The sequence below is a fragment of the Acinonyx jubatus genome, chromosome D3, assembly GCF_027475565.1.
Source record: "Acinonyx jubatus isolate Ajub_Pintada_27869175 chromosome D3, VMU_Ajub_asm_v1.0, whole genome shotgun sequence".
In the NCBI taxonomy this organism is placed as follows: domain Eukaryota; kingdom Metazoa; phylum Chordata; class Mammalia; order Carnivora; family Felidae; genus Acinonyx; species Acinonyx jubatus.
Genome location: NC_069392.1, coordinates 11,111,804 through 11,126,679, shown reverse-complemented (window position 1 = coordinate 11,126,679; position 14,876 = coordinate 11,111,804). Strand labels below are relative to the sequence as shown.

Genomic DNA, 14,876 nt, shown 5'->3' with positions numbered 1-14,876 from the left:
CTGGGCTCTGAAGTCTACATTATAAACGTGGGTGCGACCTTCAGGGACGGCCGCCTTGTCCCCCACCAGGGCGTTCTCTCTGCTTAGGGACCCGGTGGGTCATGTTTGGGCCCCATGCCCTCACCTCCCTATACCCCAGCCAGCTCCCTTCAAGGTGCCACGTGTCCTCTCTCTTTTTCTTTCTTCATCCTTCTCCGTCCTTCATTTTCGGCCCCTTCCAATTGCACATTCCATCCTTTTCTCCTAAAAATGTATATTCCGGACTAATGTCGAGTTCCTAGAGCTGTGGGTTCAGATCTCAGCCCCGACACAGAGTAGCCGTGGGACCCGGGGTGAGGGTGCTTCTCCTCGTCTGAGATGACACTCAGCATAGCAATGGCCTCTGTGTCCGGTTTCCCAAACCCCTGTGCCGGTGCACCTGCTGGCCCTGGAAGTTTCAGAGATCAGGAAGATCCCCCTGGCGGTGTGGCACCCGCAGTGGGGTCTGGTCTGTCATCACACACTTCTGTTTCTGCAGTGAAACAACAAAGGACCACTCCTGCCCTCAGGGTAAGGGTCGCCTGTAGGTTGCCTCGCATCAGCTGAGGGCAGGTTGTCCTGGCAGGTGACTTCAAGTCAGGGCAAGTTTTGTTGCCAAGGAGATTATAGAAAACCTACCTTTTTTCCGGGCGGTTTGGGTTCGGGCATTATAAAGAAGATCCCGAACCCACAATCGTCTAAGGTTGTTTTGAAGATTCAGCAGGCCAGCCGCGTTTGCAAAGTGCCTCGGACAGTGTCGGGCACAGAGCAAGCCCTCAGTCAATGGTAGCCACTGTCACGGTACCTCAAGGCTCCATCCCGGGCCCTCTGCCCCTCCTTGTGGCCTGGAGCCCCTGTTAGCACGCCCTCACCTCCACGCCAGCCACACGGCATCTCCACGGCAGGCGCGATGCTTGTCAGCGTCCCGCGGCTCGCCCTGGCATCACGTGCCTCTGAGTCCTTGCCGAGGCGTCTGGAAGGGCCACCTCCTGCAGCTGTAGCAAGGAAGTCACTGTGGCCCTTTCTGTTCTTGCCTTCGTTCAGGCAGACAAACCAGCAACCCAGAAGGAACCCACCACCCCCCACACCGTGAGGCTGCGGGGAGCCCCGTTCAACGTCACGGAGGTAGGTGCCGACAACGTGACGAGGGGAAGGAGCCCCTGGGAGAGCAGGGGACAGGGGTGAGGATTCCAGGACGCTCTGCTGCATGGGGACTTCAGGACCAGTTGAGGACTTGAGCTGGAAGGCATTGGGGTCAAATTGAGAGCTTCTGATCTCGGGCGTTGACAGGGTCAGGAAACAGAGACCGAGAAAGATCGGTTTCATCCCCTGGTTACGTGGGAGACTTTCTCTGGTAAAAACGTCTGAAAAGGATGAGCTGGTAAATACTCAGGGCTTTGTGATCCATACGGTCCCTGTTGTGACTGCCCAACCCGCTGTGGCAACACAGAGACCGCCCTTGACGATAGGTGCGCAAATAGGCATGGCTGTGCGCCCGAAAAACTTGACTGACAAAAATGGGCTGCCAGCCGCTTTTGGCCTGCAGGTTGTAGTGTTAGATTCTGGGTTTACACAGCAGAGAACTCTTCAAATTCCCTCCTTTATGGAAGTCACAAAAGTTTACAGTAGAAGATTTCTTTAACTAGCTAAATAAGGTAAAATTACTTAGAACTAGGATGAACCTATAAAATGTTCTTTTGGGGCACCTGAGTGGCTCCGTCAGTTGAGCGTCCGACTTCGGCCCAGGTCACGATCTTGTGGTCCGTGGGTTCGAGCCCCGCGTCGGGCTCTGTGCTGACAGCTCAGAGCCTGGAGCCTGCTTCCGATTCTGTGTCTCCCTCTCTCTCTCTCTGCCCCTCCCCCGTTCATGCCCTGTCTCTCTCTCTCTCTCTCTCAAAAACAAAATAAACATTAAAAAAGTTCAAGGGGCGCCTGGGTGGCTCAGTCGGTTAAGCATCTGACTTCAGCTCAGGTCATAATCTTATGGTTTGTGAGTTTGAGCCCCGTGTCGGGCTCTGGGCTGACAGCTCGGAGCCTGGAGCCTGCTTCGGATTCTGTGTCTTCCTCTCTCTCTGCCCCTCCCCTGCTTATGCTGTGGCTCTGTCTCTCTCTCGCAAAAATAAACATTAAAAAAAAAAAAGTAAATAAAATGTTCTTTAATCAAGTTGAGGGTGAGAGGAATGCTCACCAGATAGGGAGCCAGGACGCAGGGGTACTTCCTGCGGGTGTACTTACTGACTGTCCCAGGCAAAGCAGGACAACTTCCTACACACCCACATGCCCCCCCCACCCCCCACATAGCCCTGTATCTCACTCAGTGAGAACCACTAATAAATCCCGAGTTGATCTTAGACAGTTTTTTCTTAGTATATAAACAATGATCATCGTCTTCTAGCTTTAAAAAGCATCCCTACAGTAGAAACTATTTTCAAACTTCACAATACGTCAACGATATTTTTGAATGCTGAATGTTCTGCAGCGTTTAGTTTTTGGTCCTAGAGAGGAAAAAAAGTGACTTTTTTATGTCACTAGATTTGCAAAAAGGCATCTAATGTTTGCTTAATTACTATTTTCAATTTCTTTTATGTTTATTTACTTTTTGAGAGAAAGAGAGAGCAAGCCAGGGAGGGATTGAAAAGAACACTTACATAAATGGAAAGCCACACGTTTTTAGAAAGTAAAGATACTAATTCTTGTAGAAGAGTAAGTTCATCAGGAGGGGGCGTGGTGTAGAATATTCTGCATCCTCCCCGCCAGCGTCGTCGTTCACGTTGCACGTGACTTACTCTGGACGCACTGTGATATGTACTCCCCGAATCCCCAAAGGTGGGGCCTGGGAGTCGTTTCCAGACTTCGCTGTTAATAATAATGCAGTCAGCATTCCTTGAGACCAGGGGTCAGATTTTTTTCCACGGAGGTCACAGAGTTTAGGCTTTGGGGGCCCTATGGTATCTGGACCACATTTCTTTATTTCAAATGACCCTTCAGAAATGGAAAACCACTCTTAGCTTTCAGGTCACGCAAAAGCAGGCCATGGGCAATATTTGGCCTGCGGGCCACCGTTTGCCATCCCTTGCTTCAGATAGATATCATGCAGGCGCACGCACGGGCACTTTCAAGGCTTAGATACAGAATGTCAGTTGCCCCCGGAAGCATTGCTGGTTTGCACTCTCTTCAGCGACGTATGGAAATGCCGGCTTCTGTGAACCCCGGGTGTTCACCTGTGTCAACGTGACAGCAGAAAATGGCATCTCATCCTAATTTATATTTTCAGTCATTGGTGGGGCCGATCACATTTGTAATTCATCCTCTTTTACAAAGTGCCCAACCATATATATCTTTGCCCTTTCTTTTTCCTCTTGAAGGGTTCTTCTGTTTTGATAGTCTGTATTTACCGATTCTTAAAAATTAAGCTCATCCAAGTTCATGTCCGCAGTCGGTGTTTGGGTCGCACTAGACTCTCTGAATTATCGGGTAATTTAGAGTCAGAATCCTTTCAATATCGAACATGCAGAGGATCATGCTTTACTTAATAAGTAAACGTGATGGGGCACCTGGGTGGCTCCGTTGGTTAAGAATCCGACCCTCCGTTTCGGCTCCGGTCGTGATCTTGCTGTTCGTGAGGTTGGGCTCTGTGCTGACAGTGCAGAGCCTACACTTGGGATTCTCTCTCTCCTTCTCTCTGCCCCTCCCCGGCTTGCTCTTTCTCTCAAAAAATAAGTAAACCTAAAAAAATTAAAAAACGTAAATAAGTAAACGTTAGATGTCTTTTTGCAAAACTAACGCCAAAGAAAAGAGTAACTTTTTCCCTCTCTATGAACAAAAACAAAATACAATGGAAGAAAAGATTTGTGTTTAAGCCAGAAAGAAAACCTGCTTCTAGATACTCTGATGAACATTTTGTGTGTGTGTGTGTGTGTGTGTGTGTGTGTGTGTTTGAAGGGAGGCTTTATAGATACTTTCATGGAAGTTTTATAGGTTCTGTATAAAGGAAACGTTAAATTCCAGTGAGGGATTCTTAAAAGAACACTTAACATAAATGGAAAGCCATACATTTTTGGAAAGTAAAGATACCAATTCTTATAGAAGAGTGAGTTCATCACGAGAGGGGATGGTGTAACAATGGGGAATATCCTGCAAGAATAGACCTCTGTCTACAAGATACTGAAACCTGATTGAAGCTATAGCATTTAAAACAGTTTGGTTCGAGCAAAGTTGTGGACATATTGATGGAATACGATAGAATCCAGAAATAAACTCAAATTTATATCGGCATTTACTCTAGTGTCATGGGGGTGGTCCACATCAATGAGAAGAGAGATTTTTCTATAAATAATAATGGGACAATCGGTGAGCTTTTCTGCAGGAAGAAAGATGGATTCCTGCCTTACTCCTTACAGCAAGATCAATTTCAGGTGTACCGAAAGCTTTAAAAAATGAGACTATGAAAGTTACAGGAGGAAGCATTGGGTGAATTTACTTATCATATTAGTATGAAACACTGCCCTCCAAGCTGTTGCAGAACTTTGGTGGCCATAAGGAAGAACGTGGATTAATTGACTACACAGCAGTTAAAACCTTCTGTAGGACGACAGATGTCATAAAGTCAAGAGATGACAGACATTCATCACCGAAGAACAGGCAGGTCTCTTTAACTTACAAATAAATAGGTTGGTATTGGGACCTGTGACCTGAAAGGAAAATGGACAAAAGGTTAGGAGGTCTTTTAAGGGAAAGAACTCATATGAGCCAGTAAAGATACTTGAGTTCACTCAGAGTTGAAGAACTACAGGTCCAATCTGGAAGATTACGTTTTGCAAGCATTTTAAAAGTTCGATAATACTTTGGCAGGCTGTCGGTAGAGTGTGCAATGCAGCCTTTTGGAGGGCAGTTTGGAAGCGGCCGTCAAAATTAAGAAGCCACATACATTTGGCCCAGATTCTTTTTTTCTTAAATTTACATCCACGTTAGTTAGTATACAGTGCAACAGTGATTTCAGGAGGAGGTTCCTTCGTGCCCCTCCCCCATTGAGCCCATTCCTCCTCCTACAGTCCCTCCAGGAACCCTCTGTTGTTCTCTGTATTTAAGTCTCTTCTGTTTTGTACCCCCTCCCTGGTTTTATGTTATTTTTGCTTCCCTTCCCTTGTGTTCATCTGTTTTGTCTCTTTAAGTCCTTATATGAGCTAAGTCCTAGGATTTTTGTCTTTCTCTGACTAATTTCACTTAGCATCATACCCTCCAGTTCCATCCACATAGTTGCCAATGGCAAGATTTCATTCTTTTTGATTGCTGAGTAATACTCCATTGTGTATATATACCACATCTTTATCCATTCATCCATCGATGGACATTTGGGCTCTTTCCATCCTTTGGCTATTGTCGATAGTGCTGCTATAAACATGGGGGTGCACGTGTCCCTTCGAAACAGCACACCTGTATCCCGTGGATAAATGCCTAGTAGTGCAATGGCTGGGTCGTAGGGTAGTTCTATTTTTAGTTTTTTGAGGAACCTCCATACTGTTTTCCAGAGTGGCTGCACCAGCTTGCATTGCCACCAACAATGCAGAAGAGATCCTCTCCGCATCCTTGCCAACATCTGTTGTTGCCTGAGTTGTTAAGGTTAGCCATTCTGACAGGTGTAAGGTGGTATCTCATTGTGGTTTTGATTTGTGTTTCCCTGATGATGAGTGATGTTGAGCATTTTTTCATGTGTCGGTTGGCCATCTGGATGTCTTTGGAGAAGTGTCTATTCATGTCTTTTGCCCATTTCTTCACTGGATTATTTGTTTTTTGGGTGTTGAGTTTGATAAGTTCTTTATAGATTTTGGATACTAACCCTTTATCTGGTAGGTCATTTGCTAATATCTTCTCCCAATCTGTCAGTTGCCTTTTAGTTTTGCTGATTGTTTCCTTTGCTGTGCAGAAGCTTTTTATTTTGATGAGGTCCCTATAGTTCATTTTTGCTTTTGTTTCCCTTGCCTCTGGAGACGTGTTGAGTAAGAAGTTGCTGCGGCTGAGGTTAAAGAGATTTTTGCCTGCTTTCTCCTTGAGGATTTTGATGGCTTCCTGTCTTTGAGGTCTTTCATCCATTTTGAGTTTATTTTTGTGTATGGTGTAAGAAAGTTGTCTAGATTCATTTTTCTGCATGTCGCTGTCCAGTTTTCCCAGCACCACTTGCTGAAGAGACTGTCTTTATTCCATTGGATATTCTTTCCTGCTTTGTCAAAGATTAGTTGGCCATACGTTTATGGGTCCATTTCTGGGTTCTCTATTCTGTTCCATTGATCTGAGTGTCTGTTTTTGTGCCAGTACCATAGTGTCTTGATGATTACAGCTTGTAATACAGCTTGAAGTCCATTGGCCCAGCAATTTTAATGCTAGGAATTTGCTGTAGGCGAACGGCTCACGTACACCAGGATTTCAGTGCAAGAATGTTCACTGCAGCCTTTCGTGTTACTATTTAATTGGTAACTTAATGCATCAATTTATGTTGTGTTATTTAGAAACGCAAAAAAACAAACACCCAAAAACAAAAACAAAAACCAGTAAACAACCTTTACACTTTGTCCTTAAAGAAGTGGTTAAGTTAGGGGTGCCTGGGTGGCTCAGTCCGACTTCAGCTCAGGTCATGATCTCACAGTTTGTGGGTTCGAGCCCCATGTCAGGCTCTGTGCGGACAGCTCAGAGCCTGGAGCCTGCTTCGGATTCTGTGTCTCCCTCTCTCTCTGCCCCTCTCCTGCTTGCTCTGTCTCTCTCAAAAATAAACATTAAAAAAAAAAAAAAAGAAGTGGTTAAGTTAGGGGGTCTCAGCTGGGGATGGTGTGCCCCCTCTAGGGGACACTTGACAATATCTGGAGATGGCTTCAACTCTTGCAGCCGAGGAGGGAGCATCTGGGGACAGAGGGTAGAGATGCTGCCAGGCATCCTGTAGTGCACAGGACAGATCACCAGGCCCCAAATTTCCATAGAGCCCGTACTGAAAACCACAAGGTCTAGTTGACTCGCGCGAACTGGAGTTTAGTTAGCTGGAGTTAACTAAGGTGGGGCACATTGAAACAGTAGGATATGATATGTCACTTAAAAGAATGTCCTGGTATGGAAGGTCCCCAGGATGTACCATCAAGTAAAACATGCAACATACAGAAGAGTGTAGATTGATGATTTTTTTTTTTTTCCAAGAGATACACCTTTTTTTTTTTTTTTTTTTTTTAATTTTAAATGTTTATTTTGTGGGAGAGAGAGTGCAAGCCCGGGAGAGGCAGAGAGAGAGAATCCCAAGCAGGCTGTGCGCTGTCAGCACAGAGCCCAGTGCAGGGCTCAAGTCTCTGGAACTGTGAGATCAGGAGCTGAGCGGAAGTCGAAAGAGTCAGACGCTTAACCGACTGAGCTGCCCCGGTGCCCCATAAAGAAGACACACCTTCTATCATATGCTAGATTTCTCAGTAGGCACATGAAAATGAGGAAAAAGGTTTTTTGGGGGGGAGAATTTGGTAATTTGACATTTTTAAAAATGGGAGTAGCAACAGCAAAAATTCCCAACTTTATTGGACTTCTTCCATTCGTCTTCTGTGCCTTGATTTTTACGGTTGCTTGCACCTTTGAAGCTTCTCTAACGGGCTTAAAAGCCAGTACACAAATGAGAATGGTTCCCCTACTTTCATTTTTAATAAAAAGCCAACAAAAGTGAGCTGGGCATTGGAAACCGGGGCCATTTTTGACTTCTTGTTTTTTACTTTTTGTCATTTGCTAATATTGTGTATATTTGTGTGCATCTTAAGAAAATGTGTTTGGGGTGCCTGGGTGGCTCAAGTGGTTAAGTGTCCGATTTCGACTCAGGTCATGATCTTGTGGTTCATGAGTTCGAACCCCACATCAGGTTCTGTGCTGACAGCTTGGAGCCGGGAGCCTCTTCTGGATTCTCTGTCACCCTCTCTCTCGTTCTCTCTCTCTCTCTCTCTCTCTCCCAAAGATAAATAAAACAGTAAAAAAAAGAAAAAAGAGAAAAAAGAAAGTGTGTTTAAATCACCTTTAGTCCAAAACAGAAAGAGTTCAGAAAATCGGGGACTGTCTACAACAGCCCTTTAAGTGTCTATGTGTCACCTTGAAGAAGTAACATGGACAAATATTCATGCATTAATGAGAAGTGACAAAAGAGTTAATCCCAAATATGTAAAAAGAAAAAAGATCAGAAACCACGCCTGAAAATGCTGATTGGGACGTTCCTACTCTACAGATATATTTATACTTTTCACTCCCAATTTTTTTTTTTACAAACCTTTTCTAAGGTAGTTTTACGAAGGGAAAAAGGTACGTATTGTTTAGAGGTGCGAGAGATGCTGAAGGGTAAGCCACTGTGGGGACCTCTCTGAATTCAGAAATTTGGCCCCTGTTTCTTGATGGGGTTGCACGTCTGTTACTGGGTCGATAAAGGAGGAAAAACTTTTCTTTTTGTAGAAGAATGTCATGGAATTCCTGGCCCCGCTGAGACCAGTGGCCATTCGAATAGTGAGAAATGCTCACGGGAACAAGACAGGTAAGGCCGGTGCCAGCTTGAGGGGGAGGTAGGTGGTATCGATGGAGGCTCAGGGCAGCTGCTGGGTTTGTGGGGCCCCATTCAGTGGACGGGCTGAAGCGCTCAGGACCAGGGCCAGCCTCCCTGGTGGCCTGGCGGGTCGTCTTAACCTGTTCCTCTTCTCTCCCCTCCCCACCTCAGCCCACACTTGGGCTCGTCGGCTCACCAGTTCTGTTTAGTGAGATACCCCTGGGCGCTTGGGTGGTTAAGCGTCCGACTTCGGCTCAGGTCATGATCTCACGGTTTGTGGGTTTGAGCCCCGCGTCGGGCTCTGTGCTGACAGCTCAGAGCCTGGAGCCTGCTTTGGATTCTGTGTCTCCCTCTGTCTCTGCCCCTCCCCTGCTTGCACTCTGTTTCTCTCTCTTTGAAAAAAAAATAAGTAGACATTAAAAAAAAAGAAAAAAAAGCAGATGTCCTTGGTCCTGGGGTTTTCTGGGCCGGGTCCACGGGCAGCACTGTTGAGTTGCTGAGAATGTGTGGTGTTGCCCCTGTGCTGCCCTCTTCTGCGCCCCTTCCCACTCCTGGTGGCCGGCCCCCTCTCTAGGCTTCAGAGGGGTGGGGAGCATGCTGGAAAGAAGGGCCTGAGCTTGGAGAGCCTACCCGCTGGCCAGGCCAGGAGGCTGCAGGATACGGAGGAATGCACTGAGGGCCTCCGGCCATGGGGAGGCCGGCACTGGGCATGCAGGGCATCCTGGGCGAGAAGACTCTGGCATGGGTGGAGGGTTCAGGAACTATGGCTGATGTCTAGGGACGCAAGGGCTCCTATTTTGGGGCGGGTCTTGTCATCTTTCCTCCCCTTTCCTCCCCGGTCTCTGAGCACGAAACCTTGCCTCCCAGGCGGGTCTGCTCCTCCAGCCAGCCCTCCCTCCTTGCCCAGCTCTCCAAGTGCGGTGGAGGACGGGGTGACAAGCGCCTGCCCGGGCTCAGATCCCAGCTCGGCTGCTCGCAAGCCCTGTGCCCAGGGATGAGGGACTTCGTCTCAGTTTGCTCAACTGTGTAGTAGGGCGTCCTGCCTCATTAAATTGTATTAACTCCTTCAGTGAGTTAGTACACACACAGCATCTAAACAGTGTTGAACGCCTACTACACGCTCCCCAAGAGCTGCTATTAAACCCTATTGGAGGCTTGGGAACTGGAGGGAGCAGGCATGTGACCATGACGCTTTTGAGGAGGGGCAGAATGTCCCCTTAGAATAGCTGGTGAGGACCCAGGACCTGGCCCCCAGGCCTGGGGCTTGCTAATGACCGTGGACTTCAGCCTGGGTGCAGGACCCTGCCAGTGGCTTAAAGCATAGGGAGGCCACAGTTGGATATAGAACGGACCCCTGGCTGGTGACAGGAGGGTCCTGGGGCCGTGGGCCCGGTGGGGCTTTGCAGCCCTCCTGGGAAGGATCAGAGCGGTAGGCTGGGCTGGGGTGTGGCAGAGGGGGAGGGAAGGGGGGGAGGATGTTTATGGGGACGGATGAGGAGCCTTCCTTTGGGAACAGACAGGAAGGAGAATCTTAGGAGGGAATAAGCAGCCTTGTGATAAAGGCCTCGGACCGTGGGCTTTGGACGAGGTCACAGCCCTGCCATCTGTTAGCCCTGATGCTCTGCTTCCTGACAGCACTGAGGCCTTGTGTGAGGTGGAGGTGTGAGGCCTCAGTCCTTCCAGGCTCCAGGAAGGACTCCTGGGTCCTCCTTTGTATGCACGTTGGGGCCTCAGGAGCTCACAGACAGTGGTGGAGATGGCCGTGCAGGCTCCAAGCTGGTCGTAACACGGCGGCTTTGGGCACGTCTCCAGGGAAGGCCATGGGGCAGGCCCTGGTTCGGGTGGGGTGAGGCTGGAAGGGAGGTGAGGGCCTCCCGTGTTCCTGACTCCTGTAGGCCCTCCACATGTACAGCCGGGCCACGGTGTCTCCCCGCTGGCTCCCTGCAAAGAGAAGTTTGGCCTGGGGTGGGGTGGGGGGCAGGAGAGTCAGCTTGTGTTTTGGAGACTGGGCAGAAATGGGTGTCCCCCCCCCCCTTTCTGCTCAGGCTCCCCCCCGGACACCTAGCACAGCACGGGCACTCCTGGGTGACTCCCACCCGTGTCTACAGATTCTGTCTTTGTCATCGTCCCTCAGGGTACATCTTTGTGGATTTCAGCAGCGAGGAGGAAGTGAAACAAGCTCTCAAATGCAACAGGGAGTACATGGGTAAGGAAGCCTGCCTCTGCCTGCTCGCAGGGCTTCCTTCGCTCCTTCATTTGCCCCGTGAAGTTTTGTGGAGGGTCTGCTGGGGGCCAGACACTGCTCCTGACATGGGGGATAGAGCAGTGAGCGGAACGGACCTGTCTCTGCCCTCCTGGAGGTTAAGAGAAAGCTGACACGCGGCGGGCAGAGACAGGCAGCCGTCAGATGGGCTGGGATTGGAGGAGCCGCGTTTTGAAACAGGACTTCATCCACTTGGGCCTCACCCAGGTGACATTGGAGCAAAGCCCGGAGGAGTAGGGGAGCCGGCTCTGGCTTCGCGGGCAGGCCGTTCAGTGGAGGGGGCAGCAAGCACAAGTTCTCACTGTTGGGACAAGTTCTTACCGTTGGGGGGGGAGGGGTCACCCGAACAATGTCCACGGATGCAGTCTCTGACGCATCCCAGTGCAGACAGGTGATTCAGGGCCAGCCAGTGACCCCCAGTGAGGACACGAGTGCTGTTAGGAAAGGCGGGAAGCCCAAGGAGTCTTGTTAGTAAGTCAGGCGGTAGGTTTTCATTGAGCACCTACTACCCGCACATGGAGGGGATGGTCAGGGTCTAATCAGGCGCCCAGGGTGGTGCACAGAGACAGTTCTCCAGCGTTGGCTGTCACGTGACACCCTTGCCCGGGCAGAGCTGCGAGCCCTGCGGGGGGACCTGCCCCCAGAGGGGATGCGGCACAGGGGCCCCGGGGTGGCGGGGCAGGCCCCCCCAGGGTTGAAGTCGGATGGGTGAGATTCGGGGAGGGGGCCCTCCGGGTTCAGGCCCGCCACCGGCCCAGACTGCCACCCAGCAGTAGAGCCAGAGCCAGCGCTGTCGGCTTGGCCGCGGCACCCGGAAGGCGGCAAGGGAGTGTGGTCGCGACCCAGCAGTCCCGGCAGGTTCCGGGCCTGCTCCGGAGCCCTGACCCCCTCCTCCTGCAGGCGGGCGCTACATCGAGGTGTTCAGGGAAAAGAACGCCCCCACGGCCAAGGGGCCCTTGAAGAACAGCGCCAAACCCTGGCCAGGCCGGACCCTCGGGGAGAACGAAGAGGAGGAGGACCTGGCCGACTCTGGGAGGCTCTTCGTACGGAACCTGCCCTACAGCAGCACCGAGGAAGACCTGGGACAGCTCTTCTCCAGATTCGGTAGGAGCCCCCATCTCCTGCTCACCGCGCACGCCCACGGCACGTAGTGCAAGCCCACGGCCTGAGTTCTGGTCCAGTCCGCCTCCCGGGGGGCTCCTGACCATGGGCAAATGGCGTCACCCCTCTAGTCTCCGTCTGCTCATCCATAGATGGGGCTAATGATCCCTGAGCTGGGGTGAGCGTCGACATGTCACCTACATCGGGGGTTAGCAGGGCCCCCAGTGAAAGGTGGCATCACAGGCCTTGCGTGCTGTCGGAACCCGCCCTCTCCTGCCCTCACCGTCTGACCCCAGGACAGACGAGATTTGGAAACGTTTTGCGGAGCTTGCCCTTGCCGTCCAGACTGCCTCGCTGCTCAGTGGTTGAAGTCCGGTCACTGGTGGTGTGGATGTGACCGTGCTCTTCGGTCTGAGCTCCACCGTCTGAGGCCTCGCTCTCCAGACCGAGCGTCCCGAGTGCATTTGACGGCAAGGGTCATGTCTGCCGTCACGGTCGCTGCTGCCGTTCTCTCTCAGGCGAGAATTGGAAGGCCTGGGATTCGGCTTGGCACGCAGGGCTGTGTGTGTTTGTAAGGTCGTGGCCGTTGGAGGGAAGGAAGTGAGGGTTTGAGGTGGAGGGCGAGGCCTGGAAGCTTTGGGATCCCTCACTTCCGTTTGGAGGACGGCCGTGAGGACCTGAGCTCGGCTCAGTGCCTGTTATGGGGGCAGGGCGGCCCCGGGCAGGACTCTGCGAGCAGGCACGTTGGTATAACCTCCCAGCCCATGGCCACTGCCCTGGTTTGCACAGCAGGGCTGGGCCACACGGGCGAGGGGACGGGCAGGTGTCCGTTTAGGAAGATGAAGACAGAGAGGGCAGCCTGATGTTTAGGGTGGAAGCCGGTTCGGACAGGCTGTATTTAGAGCGTAATGATCACATCACAGCAGAAGCCTCTGGGGCACTAACTCTAGAGCAGCACCGTTCAGCACACTGCACACAGTGACACCTTTGTGGATGTACTGACTGCTGTCCTGTGAGCTCGGTGCTCTTGGGGTGCCGTGTTATAGACGAGAGACTGAGGCATGTGGAGGCTCGGGGTTTGCCCAAGGCCACACACATCCGTGTGGAGGCAGGATCCAGCCCAGGCACCTGTACTTTGAGGGTAGCCGCATAAAGGACTGTGAATCAAGGACACTCTTGACCCTTGAGGTGGTCTCGTGCCAACCACTTGCCACATTATTCCTTGGGCCAAGTGGCCGTGACCGACCCAAAGCAGCAGCTGTTATGTGTTAAAACCCATCGTGTGTTGGGCCCAGCCCCGGCCCCCGAGATGCTGACGCCTCTCCTGTCCACAGGTCCCCTGTCTGAGCTTCATTACCCCATTGACAGCCTGACCAAGAAACCCAAGGGCTTTGCCTTCGTCACCTTCATGTTCCCCGAGCACGCCGTGAAGGCCTACGCGGAAGTGGATGGGCAGGTGTTCCAGGTGACTGCTCGAGGCTGGCGGGTGGCAGCTGGGCCCAGGAGGTCGAGAAGGGGTGCGTGTGCCCATGTGCATAGGCACCCACGTTTACAAGAAAACGCGTGTGATGGTGTGTGAAGCCACTCCTTTTTACCGGAGCCAGTGGAAGGTGGCTCCATGAGGGCAGGGCCCTTCAGCACCTAGGACAGCACCCGGCACACAGAGCACACTCCCAACTGTTTGTCACACGAACCAATATGCTGTCTGTCCCCAGAAATACCGCTGGGAAGACAAATAAGGAAAGAGAGTTCGGACCTGGTCACATTAAATGGTCACAACAGGGTGCAAGAAACTCTTCCTTTTTTCCAGTGTTACCATGTAGTGTGCTTAGCAGGCCTGTTCAAGCCCAGGCCACCTCGAGCTCCCTTTCTCCTTTTTGCCCCAGTCATTTGTTCATTCATGATTTATTGATCTCTCCAGCTAGACCTGGCTCCTGCCCATGTGGTGCCCCGACCTCCGTGCGAGGGGACAGGAGGGGGGTTGCTACAGGCATTTTGTTTTTATTTTTTTCTTTATTTTTTATTTTATTTTAATGTTTATTTATTTTTGAGAGGGAGAGAGAGAGAGACAGAGCTCGAAAGGGGAAGGGCCAGAGAAAGAGGGAGACAGAATCCGAAGCAGACTCCAGGCTCTGAGCTGTTAGCACAGAGCCCGACGCGGGGCTCAAACTCAGAGCCGTGAGATCATGACCTGAGCCGAAGTCGGACGCTTAACTGACTGAGCCACCCAGGCACCCCTGCAGGCATTTTATAAACTCAGTTTCCCTTGTGAGGCTGTGTCAAAAGCCCGCCCCCCCCAGTGTCCCGTCCCTGAGTCACATGGCCAGGCCCCACATTGTGCGTGGGTGGCCACATGGTTCTTCCCGAGGCTCTGACCAGTCTTTCCAGCTGCCGGTGGAGGGACTGGTGTCCTGAGGCAGGATGTGGACGTACCCTTTTCCTTCCTCTCTCTACCCCCTTCTCACCCCCGCCCCCCACAGGGCAGGATGCTACATGTGTTACCGTCCACCATCAAGAAGGAAGCCAGTGAGGACACTGATACCTCAGGATCATCGTCTTATAAGAAGAAGAAAGAATCTAAAGACAAAGCCAACAGCTCCAGGTCCTTACCTGCTACCAGCCTCTGGGCCCCGCCCCTCCAGCTGCCCGGGTGCTCTGGCCCCTTGGGATGGGTTCAGCCTCTCGCCATGACCTTGCCAAGCCCTGCTTTCCTCATCTGCTTAATGGGGGGGAATCACAGTGGTGCCTTGCTTTTTTGGTGTTATAAGAATTAGCTGCGTCAATATAAGCAAAGTGCTTAATCTGTGGCACAAAGCAAGTGCTGGTCAGCTATTAGGGATTGTATTGTCCTTGCTCCCGTCTCTGGGCCCTGGGTGAAGGGCGGGCAGTGAGCTTACTTCCCTGGGGCTTTGCACCTGAGAAGACACTCCGCTCGTTCAGGCTTGGTCTGAC

The 14,876-nt window shown here is 51.3% G+C and overlaps 1 protein-coding gene across 4 annotated transcripts in view; it reads left to right on the top strand.

Annotated features, from left to right (window-relative positions):
* The window catches only part of RBM19 (RNA binding motif protein 19), a 151,793-nt gene that overhangs the window by 8,610 nt on the left and 128,307 nt on the right, over window positions 1–14,876 (top strand). For all 4 annotated transcript variants that reach the window (XM_027044324.2, XM_027044325.2, XM_027044326.2 and 1 more), the window contains 6 exons: window positions 1,063–1,143; window positions 8,473–8,551; window positions 10,695–10,766; window positions 11,724–11,927; window positions 13,259–13,389; window positions 14,405–14,526. In XM_027044324.2, the coding sequence (XP_026900125.2) occupies window positions 1,063–1,143; window positions 8,473–8,551; window positions 10,695–10,766; window positions 11,724–11,927; window positions 13,259–13,389; window positions 14,405–14,526 (689 nt within the window). The remainder of the gene's footprint in view (window positions 1–1,062; window positions 1,144–8,472; window positions 8,552–10,694; window positions 10,767–11,723; window positions 11,928–13,258; window positions 13,390–14,404; window positions 14,527–14,876) is intronic.